The sequence below is a fragment of the Symphodus melops genome (assembly GCF_947650265.1).
Source record: "Symphodus melops genome assembly, chromosome: 17".
Classification (NCBI taxonomy): domain Eukaryota; kingdom Metazoa; phylum Chordata; class Actinopteri; order Labriformes; family Labridae; genus Symphodus; species Symphodus melops.
The window spans coordinates 23,475,363-23,487,137 of record NC_136707.1 but is presented as its reverse complement, the minus strand read 5'-3'; the positions used below and the strand labels follow the sequence as shown (position 1 = coordinate 23,487,137).

At 47.2% G+C, this 11,775-nt stretch overlaps 1 protein-coding gene across 2 annotated transcripts in view; it reads right to left on the bottom strand.

Annotated features, from left to right (window-relative positions):
* The window catches only part of igf2bp1 (insulin-like growth factor 2 mRNA binding protein 1), a 34,718-nt gene extending 26,555 nt beyond the window's left edge, over nt 1-8,163 (bottom strand). For both annotated transcript variants that reach the window (XM_079366406.1, XM_079366407.1), the window contains exons 1-2: nt 7,478-8,163; nt 6,397-6,457 (exon numbers count right to left, since the gene is read on the bottom strand). In XM_079366406.1, coding sequence (XP_079222532.1) covers nt 6,397-6,457; nt 7,478-7,670 — 254 coding nt within the window. In that variant the 5' untranslated portion in view covers nt 7,671-8,163. The remainder of the gene's footprint in view (nt 1-6,396; nt 6,458-7,477) is intronic.
* Between the last annotated feature and the right edge of the window lie 3,612 nt (nt 8,164-11,775).

The window sequence follows — 11,775 nt, the reverse complement described above, 5'->3', positions numbered from 1 at the left end:
ACTAGCTGTTGTTGCTAACTTCATGTCATGCTAACACCTTCAGGTATCCATCGATCAAAGATCACAGAATCGTCTTCACGGTGGACAATCCGCCGCGTTGACCATGGAGGGAAAGACGTCGTCATAAAAGTCCGACGCTTTTATTATCAACTTTTATTCCAACATTTCAAATCTAATTATTTTGCTGCCTCTATTTTATGATCAGCCAACTTGACTTCCTGTTTGAGAGGAAGTGACGGGACGAACAGAAGAATCTTAACGCTGCCTCAAAACGCCAAATCAGCGGTGAGAAGACGCCGAGCGAGGGGAGCCGGGGTCCAAACCAAACCAAACCTTTTTACCACAGCGTCACACAGAGGTGGTCCGAGCGTAACGCCGTGCGACGTCCAGCGGGCCGCGAGTTACGGAGACGACAGAAACAAGTCTGGTTTCAAACAAAGATTTTCAAAATAAAGTTCATCATTTGTCGGAGGTTTCTGAAGCGCTCAGCTCAGCGACTTGTTTGGATCCCGTCGACTCACAGGTGGGACACAGCAGCTCAGATATTCAGCGGTTGTTTACAGATTGTAGTTTTGTAGTACATTTGTAGTCCGAGCTGCGTGGACCAATCACAGCTCAGCAGGCTTTTATAAACGCAGGAAACAGGCCGTACATGAAACAGCTATACGAGAACAACACACTGATTCTGCACCAAAAATACCCGGATGTCAAAATGATTCTGGAAAAATGTACAGAATGCATCGACCGGCCTGCTTCAGTTTCCCATAATGCAAAGCGCCAGGTCAGAGATCAAAATGCTGCAGGTGTTTACGTCCACATTCCAGGGCGAGAAAACCAGTTTAACTGGACCAACGCAAAATAACCAGCGACGGGCGCTCCTACGTCTCACACAGTGTGACAGCCAATCACATCGCAGCTTCTACTTCCAGGTTGTTGTTGTTTTTTTTCTGTCACTCCTGACACGATCGAGATGTTTTCAGGTGTGCAAAGTCGCGAACGTCTCCTCACGTCCGGAGTCCTTCACGCCGGCGTCTGATGCACGACAAATTTAAAAAAAAACAAACAAACCTGTAACAGCAGAGAATCAAATCAGATGCTCTGCACTCGTCTTTGGTGCGTGGTCGTCGAGGACGCAATCAGAGACATTAGACAGAGCTGCTCTGGATAGCTTCTGTCCGAGCGGCAGGATGCAGGTCATCCTCGCCGTCACGTCACGGGAACATCAGGAGGCGTGGGGACGTTTTAGGAGACTGATCAGATCCACGTCTGTTTTACAATCAGATCTGATTGGATGATCGTCACGTTGGTTTGGACGTCTCGGGAGGACAGACACAAACTATACTCGCCCTGAGCTCGTCTGGTCAGAAGATAAATAGCGTGTTATCTTTTTTTTTTTTTAAAGATTTGTTTTTGGCCTTTTTGCCTTTAATGATAGAGGGAGGACAGTGGATAGGGTCGGAAATCAGGGAGAGAGAGTGGGGAGAGACATGCGGGAATTGGGCCACAGGCCGGACGCGAACCCGGGCCGCCCGCGCGTGAGGACTGAGCCTCAATACATGGGGTCGCGCGCACTGCCGCTGCGCCACCGGCGACCCCCAATAGCGTGTTATCTTGAGACTCTTGAGGAGGGATTCTCTCCCTGCACATTTCCACACCGATACGTTCCGGTCTTTCGGTTTTATTGCGTCGGCGAGCTGAAGAGAGACAGGAAACGCTGTGAGGAGAGAGCGGCGCCCAGTCCCAAACCTACGGCGAGGACTCTAGCCTCTGCACGAGGGGCGTGCAGCACAACCGCCAGGCCTCCCTACACGGCCCAGGAAAAAAGTCCGTCATGACCACGACGGCCTGATGTGAAGACATCCGTCCACGCCGTGAGGAGAGACAGCCAATGAGAAGAGCAGGATTCACACACACACACACACACACACAGTGACTATCAGCTGCTCGGGGTTTTTTTAAATTAAACATGTTCAATGTGTGAGCGAGTGGCGAACGTGAAGTAGAGCACACGAGGATTAACACACGAGAGGAGGTTGCATAAGAACAACAACGCCAACCTTCTTCGGTTTGAAGATGACAAACGGTTGAATCCTTCCTCTCTCTCTCTTTGTGTCTGTAATCACACGTTTTTTGAATGAAGTCTGGAGGAATAATCATGAGCTCCTGTTTGGCTCCAGACGAAGATAAAAGACGGCAGCTGGAGGTGTGTGTGCTCGCCGAGAGGCTCGACCGGAGAGACGGCGAGGGGCTCGACCCGAGGAGCCGAAGACACGGAGGACGAGACAAGCTCAGGCTGCGTGAAGACGTGACGGTGTGTCTTTAATGTAAACATGGATCCTCGTCCTGCAGCTGTGCAAGACGCTAAAGGACTCTTAATATCAACAGGACTCTGGATCGAGTCTGACATCAGAGAAAGACGTGTGACACGGGTCGGATTCAAACCCGGATCATCCACCTGGAGGACTGCAGGATGGAAACCAGTGAATATTCCAGCCGTCGCTCGTGTGTGCTGAACCTGAATGACGCCGTCTATGCAGCGGTTGTGCCGCTCGCCTCATGTACGGGGGCTGTAGTCCTCACAGGAGCGACCGTGGGTTCGAATCCGACCTCTGCCCTTTGATGCACGTCGTCCCCACAACGTTCCGATTCCAATAAAGGCGATAAAAAATAAACATGACACAAACCCGACGTAACTTTTTTATGAATTTGTGCACTTTCGCGAGTTGAGACTCTGCGAAGGTTAAAACCAAGAAATGACCCGATACGGCGTTCGCAGGACTTTTATCTTCGTTGGTATCAAATCGTTTTGTTTCGTTCCCACACGGTGACCCTGAGTGACCTCCTCCGAGCCGACACGAGTCCAACACGCCGACACGCCGCTCACACTGACAGGGGAATATTAAAACATCACATTCAGTTCTGAAAATATCAACGTATGGAGCAGAAGTCTCCAACAAGCTTTTACTCCGAAATAAAGCCTGAACACGTTCGCGTTCAGGCGACACAGAAGGAAGCGTGCACGTGAAGATTATTACTTTAAGACGATTTAAGCTTTTCACTCAAGAAGCCCGTAATGCAAACAAAACTGAAGCAAATGCCTGCACGGACGTCTTCACAGGTTGTTCTGGGTAATCAACCTGTTCAGATCGAGACCGGGAGGGGGGGGGGGGCTGGGACCAAGAGGGGCAGCAGCACACATCGGACTATAATCTGCAGGTTTCTCATCTCCAGAGCGCCATCGTTAACCCCTCAAGGCTCGAGTGGAATATGTTCCCAGTGCAGCACACACACAAACACACTGAGAGAGCACGAGCTAGCATGCTAACTGGAAAATCAGAGGCTCCCAATACACACAAGCTCAGAGGGGGCTGAGAATGTAGATTAAGTGCAAGCTTTAGAAATATTTAACAGACTTTAAAATCGGGTGTAAAACTCATCTTCAACACGTGTGCATTCATTCTTATTTTTGCTGCTTTGAGAATTTGTCGTATTTTTAAAAACAGTTTTTTCAAACATCCACTAAAACAGTTTTAAATCTTTTCCCCACGATGGCTGTAACATTTTTCAGATGAGAGGGAAAATTCCACATGTTGGCATTAAATTAGAGTGTGTATGCACGCTTCACGTGGACGCTGTGCAGACGTCTTCCTGTCGTTCACACGGAGAGCACGAGGACGCCGTCACAGCATTTCTTTAGCCGTTTTCCGTTTTCTTCACTCTGCAGGAATTCTATACATTTTTGTCTCCAGAGAGGAGGGCTTGTTCCCTCTCAGTGACCCCCTCCTCCTCACACACACACACACACACCCTCCAGCCCCCGCTGCTGCACCTCCTCCCACTCTACCCTCCCCACCTCAACCACTCCTGCTGACCTCAGCCTGACACACATTTTCAGTCAACTTCATGATGAATATTACGACTGTCTCTGTCATTTAAAGCCCTTCAGTCTCCATCTCACAGCGCTCACTTTTAATCCACACAGACACACTCGCACACACACAGTGGACGTGGTCAGGGGGTCAGGGCGGCGTCCCCTGCTTCCTATAGGCCTACCAGGCTTTAGCATAAACACTTATTGAATAAAAAGAAAGGGATTCAACCATAGAAGTTCCCTTACAGGAGGGCCCCCTCCCTCTAACCTCACATACAGGGCCCACCCCTCCCTCCCACACACACACACACACACACACACACACACACACAAGGCTTCCTGTGACACTCAAACTACACAAAGCAACGTTCTACTACATCAAAATGTTTATAGTAAAATAACACTAAATCCAGACTAATGACACCAAGTAGCAGCAGCAGCAGCTCTTCAAGAAGTTTCCTTAAAAAATATATGTACATTTCAACATTAAAAAACGTAATTCACAAATAAAGCAGATGGCGTTAAAGGCCCACAAACACGCAAATTAACGTGTAATAATAATACGTAGTATTTTTTTTGTTAATTTAAGCAGCAATTTAAACATTTAAGTTGAAGTTTAGGTGATTTTTACCTGAAATGTCTCGTAGGTAATTTAGGCGTAAATGTTAATTCACGCGGAGTAACCTGACACGTAATTTGAATAATTTGGCTTCTACGGCTTTTAAAAATGAACAGCCATTTTAAGAAATGTCAATACATTGTGTGTACTAATTTAAAACCTTTGTATGTAATCTTTATTCTTTTAATGATATGTTTTAGCCATTAATCAAAGCCAGTTTAGCCGTTAACGGGTAAAGTAGGCCGTTGAGGGGACCCGGAACTACACACGGTGTTAATAATAAATCCCTCCGCCTGTTCAGAGCGTCGCCATTTTGCCCTCACAGCCTGACGTGGAGAGCTGCGTGGGAGCTCCACGTGCAGAGGAGCCACGGAGGGCCTCAGCTCAACCCACGGTGTCCCCTCTGCCCCCCACAAATCACCGTTATCACGAAGGTTACATCAGAGACGTCGTGGGACACAAAAACACTCAATACTGAACCTTCACCCTCAGAGAGAGAAGCAACCCCAGCCCGGTGCCGCCATGTTGGCTCAAATTTAAACAGTGTGGCGAGTGACCGGTTTGAGCAGTTTCACAAACATTAACATACTAACATAAACAGTTTTTACTCTGCAATAGCCCTGTCCACACAAATAAACACCACTGAGCTTTTAAAATTCAAAATATCTTCTTCGTTTGTTCAGATGGCGAAATGTGGCGCAACCGCAATCTGCTTTAATTTGAATCGTTGGCATCAACCACGTAAATTCAAATAATGAATCACTTCAACGTTATGATACAATTTACTCAAGGCCGGAAATAAATCAAAAGGACGAAATGTCCCCTCACTTTAGGCTCTTCTCTGATAAAGCGCACGTGCGGCCTGTAATGGCGGAACATGGAGGCTGACCTCGTATCTGTGCCAAAGGTCACAGGCACGAATAATGATACAGTATATCACGGATTCAATAAATCTGTTTGCAAACCAGGTCAGATCCGAGCAGCTCGTTTCTACAGACCCGAGCAGCTGTTACAGCTACAGGTGAAGTTTACATTCAGATGCATCACACTACATCTTCCTAATAATTAAAATATTATATTTATCGATTTCTACACAACAACTCTCATCTGAAAACACAACAGGCTTTGACAAAGAGGTGAAACTGAATGTTTACGATGAGTTCACATTTTAAAACACGTAGAAGTCAGTGTGCTTCAAATATTTAAACAAATAATTAAATAACCATTTCAAACGTAACTGTAAAGAATTCTGCGATTATTTAAACAGATTTCTAGACCATGAGATGTGTGTAAATGTGATTATTGCTTTTAGTGTCACTTACGTAACACTGATTTACAAACCCTAACATTTTAATATTTATTCTTTAAGTGTTTGTATTTGTTCAGCTTGTTGTCTCTCGTGTTTAAGATGAATACAAATACAGGATTATCTTGTATTTAAATGTAATTAAATAATTCCCATTAAAAGGCAAGTGGAGTTTAAAACCGTACAAGCTCGACGTCCTTGTGTTTGTCTAAATATCCTGTTAAATAAAAATGAAACGTGACTGACTTTGAGACGTGTTTTAGCAGAATATGATGTGAACATGCCAACAAGGCTTCACTCCACCAACAAGCAGCTTTCAGTCCACATGACCAGGAGAAGTCTGCACAGCTCGGCACAAACACTCAGCAGCAGCAATGGCCGACAAAGTTGAGGCTCCGCTCACTCACACACACACACACACACACACCAACAACAACCAGCCAAACACACACTCATGAAACACGCGTGTGTGTGTTCTCAAACTGCAAAAAGAAACCAGCGAGATGTTCAGTTGAACGTAAATGAGAAAGGCCTGGGCGAAGTGTGCACCCTGTAAAGGGGGGTTCAGGGAGGAAGGGGGGGGGGGGGGTTGTTTGGTACCTTTGCTTCTTGGGGACAGAATGCTCGACCTCGATACGTTTCCCCTGAAGCTCCACTTTACCTGCAAAACAATGAGAAACACGGGGTGAGGACACACTGGAGCTACATGCTAAGTGTTTACTAGCAGCTGCAGGCCTCAGGAGAGGGTGCAGGCTGTGTTCAGGACACAGCTGATCTTTAAAGGTTCTTAAACTTTAACTTTTCACATTTAAAAAGAAAGTACAACACACTAAGAGGAAAGGGGGGGGCGGTTCAGGGCCTAACAGGACCTGCGGAATGGGCTCTTTAATGAGCCACTTAAAGCCCATACAGATGATCCACCACACTATAATAAGAATAATATTTTCTCTGACACATGGAGGCTCCAGTCAGACTCTTAGTTTGTGTTTTTCGAGGTTCCCTGCAGAAGAAGCTGCAGGCATGGCGACCTTGCGTCCTCACGTTACCAATGAAATGAATAGTGAGAAATACAGTGAAATAAATCAGCTGAGTGCAGGTTTGACACAAGCTGTGATTTTAATTGTCGACATTTCAGTGTTGTGTGGAGGCTTAGGGCATGTGCTCGGGTAAGAAACGGGGAAGGATATTTGTCTATCTTTGTCATAGTGGGCAGCCGGCTTAAAGGGGGAGGGGAGCCAGCGAGGCTTCATTATATATCACAAGAGAGTCAATCCAATGCTATGCTTCAGGATGTCACTCACATACAAATATAAGCCTCTATCACACGTGTTTTATCAGCACAGGAGGATTTATAGAGTGTAATGAGGCTGCAGCATCGTGTGGTTGCTCTGCTCTTATAGCTTTACGTTTACTCTTCGTGTGTCCCTCCCCCCTTGCAAAAGTTGAATGGCTCCCCTGGACGTTCAGCTCTCCATTCAGCTACTGTCAATAAAAAAAATAAGACTGATTGTGTGGATGTATTTGAATCCCGCTTGAAGCCCCGCAGGTGGACGTGGAGACAATCTGGGGCACACCGCCGAAGGTGTGCGAGCAGCCGCGGCTGCACACCGGCGACCACCGCTCCCCCTCAGAATGAATGAAAGTAAAGGTTGTAGGGTCTCCGAAGACCTCCTGAACTCACCAGAAAACGTCTCGATGGCCTTCATGGCCCACTGATCATCCGGACAGTCCACAAATGCATAGCCGGTTTTCATGAGGAACTGTCCGGAGTAGGGGATCTTGTGCTCGTCAAAGGTTTTTCCTAAGTCCTCAGCAGTCACGCTGTCGCCTAGATTCCCAATGTACAGCTTGTGCATGTTGGATACTGTTTGCATTAGTCCGGAATAACAGAAACCAAACTAAATTAAAAAAAAACCAAAAAATATCTCAAATCAAAGCCAGAAAATACAAAAAGTTTCCGCCGTTAATTCGCTTTTAGCGCAACAAGATCTTCTCTCACTTGTCAGGAGAATTAAATGTAAAGATCTCCTGCAAACTCAAATCACAAAAAGAGATTTAAAAAGTGTCGCGGGTGTTGAATTTAAATCCAGTTTGTTTGAGTGGAGCAGGAGGATGAATCCGTGCAGCCTGTAGCCTCGGTCTCGCGCTGTGCGGGAGGAGGAGCTGGGTGTACTGGGTGTACTGGTGGATCTGGTGATGGGTCTGTGGTGGAGGAGTGGGGGAAAAACTATGGCGGGATCAGGTCGGGAAAATGTTTTCCTCTCTCTCCGCCTCTCTCTCTCTCAGTGATCCGCCTGCTGCCGGCGGAGGGGAGACGCCGCCCCTCCGCCGACTCACACTCACCGTTATTTTTTTTATTTTTTTTTGCACAGAGGAAACCACGTGGTGTGTTTGGAGTAGGTTAGAGAGGAGGGGGAGGAGGCGCCCCCCCCTCATCTCATCCGAGGGTATTTACCAGATGAGCGCGTGTGTTCATGTGCACGCGCATGGGGCACACCAGTAGAGAGACCCTTGATTCAGCACTATGCTCGTGCCATTCTGTACTGTACTCGTGCGTTTTATGCAATACGACGTGGCCGCACCACACATGCGCCTCACGACCCTGCGCGCGTGCAGGCGGGCTAAGATGAGCCTATATTCAGGAGTGCGGGGTCTCGTGCGTGACACATCAGGAGTTTAAGCTTAAAGGAAACTTCTCTGCGGTTATGTTGATTGTTTTTACGTTACGTCTCGTGCTCTGAACTTACGGAGGCCTGTAGGTGAAGCGAAAAGTTGTTTTAAATGAAAAGGCCCCGCCTTCTTATTATATGCCCCGCCCCCTCTCTCTGGGTGAATATGGTGGAGAAGTACGTCGTGTCATGATGTTACATAAATGACCTATGGTGAACCTCAGAGTGCTGGGAGCTGGGAACAAAAGGTCCGGGGGCCCCATTTTGCCTCAGGGGCCTCGAGGGTAGAGCTACTGGAAACCTGCAGGATCCCCCCCTCCCCCCTGCACCACAGCCCCATTTACTGAAACAATGAATCAAACATGGCGGCTAAAGCAGCGTAACGACAGCCAGGCGCGGATCTGCACGGCGTAGCGTTGGCGTACGTTGCACCCACGCCTCGCGCCTTCTTCTTCTTCTTCTTCTCGGGACATTTCCTTCACACGCTGGTGCTTGTGCTGGTTCTGTAAGGTCACGGCTTTCAGCAGGCCACATGAAGCCCGACAGCCTGTTGGCTTCTGTTTGATCACATGTGTGTTTGCAGGGGAAGTGCATGGCGCAGTCTGCACCACGCACTCTCTGCGTGGACTGCGTGTTCTCAAAATGGAGGCAGAGGCTGACTGACACACAGGCCTCCCCCTCTCTGCACACACATACATACACACACACACACACACACACACACACACACACACACACACACACACACACACACACACACACACACACACACACACACACAGTCTGTACATACAGCGTGTCCCTTTACGTCCTGTCCTGGTGTATATTTCACCAAGTATGGCATTAAACTTTCTATACGTGCCTCTCGTGCGCGTGTTAGTTTGATGCCACGCCGCGTCCACGCTCCCACGCAGCAGCCGACGTGGCGCCGTGGTGCGCACGCCTGGTTAGAAAATGGCTCCTACATACAAAATGGATCCAAACTATCCAACCGGTGGCGTAGAGATCATTCCTACGCCACAGTTGATTTTTGATAATTTAATAAATTAGGGATCTTTTCCTCCCACGTGACGTGTTGGACGAAATCAGTTGTTTTGTTCCTTTTTTCAGATTCCGCCATGTTACGTGTTAAAGATGTCACATTTAATGGTTTTAGTGACACTTGTGTTTGAGTCTTTAAAGAACAGGATTGCAGCCTGTTGGAGACTAAATCAACAGATGTGTTAAAACTTTCACATGATGACATAAATCTAAAATAAATCATTAAACTGTCACAGCCTGCAGCAGGCAGGAGAAAAGACATACCACCCCTTATTAATTATTCAGTTATCATAGCAGTAGGATGACGTCATCTATTAATGGTAAAGCTTTAATACGTTACATCAACTGACACCCCCCCCCCCCCCCCCCCCCCAGTCTGTGGACCCCCGTGATGTTTCCCTTTTTATTCTCATCCTGGGATGGTTAGGGCGTCTCTCTCCAACCCTCCCTTTCTCTTTTCTTCACACACACACACACACACACACACACACACACACACACACACACACACACACACACACACACACACACACACACACACACACACACACACACACACACACACACACACACACACACACACACACACACACACAGAGGTCGCAGGGGGCCGGCTGAGGTCGCGGCGTTCCTCAGGGTCATATAACCACACAGGACAAAACACAGTTTTGGTGAGAGCGACCTTTCTTCATAATTGAAGCAAATTACATTGAATTTCAATTTAAACCTTCAAAATAAGAAATGTTATTTTTAACCACTTGAACATTCTCACGTTGTTTATTCCAGTGGCTTTAACATTCAATGACGTTCACTTGGAGGTTTTATTCCCAAACGTTCAGCGACAGAAACTTTTCTTCTTGATCATTCAGTCAGATTTGTTCTACGACCTCGAGCTGGGATCCACGTGTTCCAGTCGTAAAAACAAGATGAGGGATCACATGGTGCACAAACCGCTCCGCCGCCACCGTGCTCCCTGAAAAATGTCCAATAATACAACCTTAGAAGCTGGTTAATGGTGGACTCTGTCGACCTCCCTTCTTCTCTGGGGGGGAAGAAGCCACAGGTCGGATTCGAACCGAGGCAGCGGTGTCCGTACACGGGTCACGCACACCAACCACTAGGCCAGTTTAAAAACAGAAACTGGATGTACTTTCCACTCCATATATGGTCATATTTATCATCTTTAATGGTCATCAAATCTCCGCCCACCTTTGTGTTCGTCTTGTGTCATTTCTAAAAATCAGTCCCGTTTTCTCTGCAGTGATAAAACGTGTGTTTGTGCAGAGGTGACGAGGCGCCGTCGGTCCTGAAGTCAGAGTAGAAACGTTTTAATTCATCGTGTTTTTAACAAGCTGCAGAGAGAAAAGACGTCTCAGACTGGTGAAGCGATCCGTCGCTGCAGCGACCTGGACCTTCATCCATCCAGAATATGGACGCAGCAGACGAAGACGATGACGTCACGGTGATGTAAAGGCTGAAGGTGTTTTTAATGTTTGTGTGGAGACTCATAGATCAAGAACTATCTGCTCTAAAACCTGCAGTTTAAAACCACCGCCCTCCTCATCCACGCACGGCCTGCTCCGACCTCCACCTCAGCGGCGAGGAGGTGTGGCCAACAGCGGCGAGGAGGTGTGGCCGACAGGAAACGAGAGGATTACAAAGAAGTCATCGTCCCTGCTTGTGATCTCAGAGGCTCGTCTGTAAAGCTTCGACAGGTAACACCTGGATCAGATGGATCAGGACCCTCCACCAACTCCTCCCTGAAAAACATACGACACAAATTTCTGATATTTTTCAACCAATCAGATGTCAGTAATGTCTCACTGTGCAGTTTGCAGCTTCTGTCAGATTTTTTGTAGCCAATGAAAAAACTCAACTGACTGAACAGGTTTGAGAAGCACTTCATTTGTCAGACTGTTTTTCAGAGAACACGGGTTATTAATTTCTATCAGGACCTAAAGATCTCAAACAGAATCTGAAGAAATGTTTCTGGAACAAACGGACCAACACCGCCTTTAAGTCCCGTTTTTCATTTGCAGAAAAAAGTTTTTTGTGGAGCTCTAACTAAAGATCTGACGTCATCACTGGTTGATTTCGCCGCTCTTCTCCTTTCAGTGTGTTCAGTAAAACAATAAGTCAAGTCAAAGGTTTCCTGTTTGGCATTTACAGAATAATCAGCTCCGTAATCTCAGACCTACCTGAGTTCGTTGACCTCAGAGGGGCGAAGTGCTGCAGCGCTACAAAGACAAGAAGAAGAAGAATTAAACAT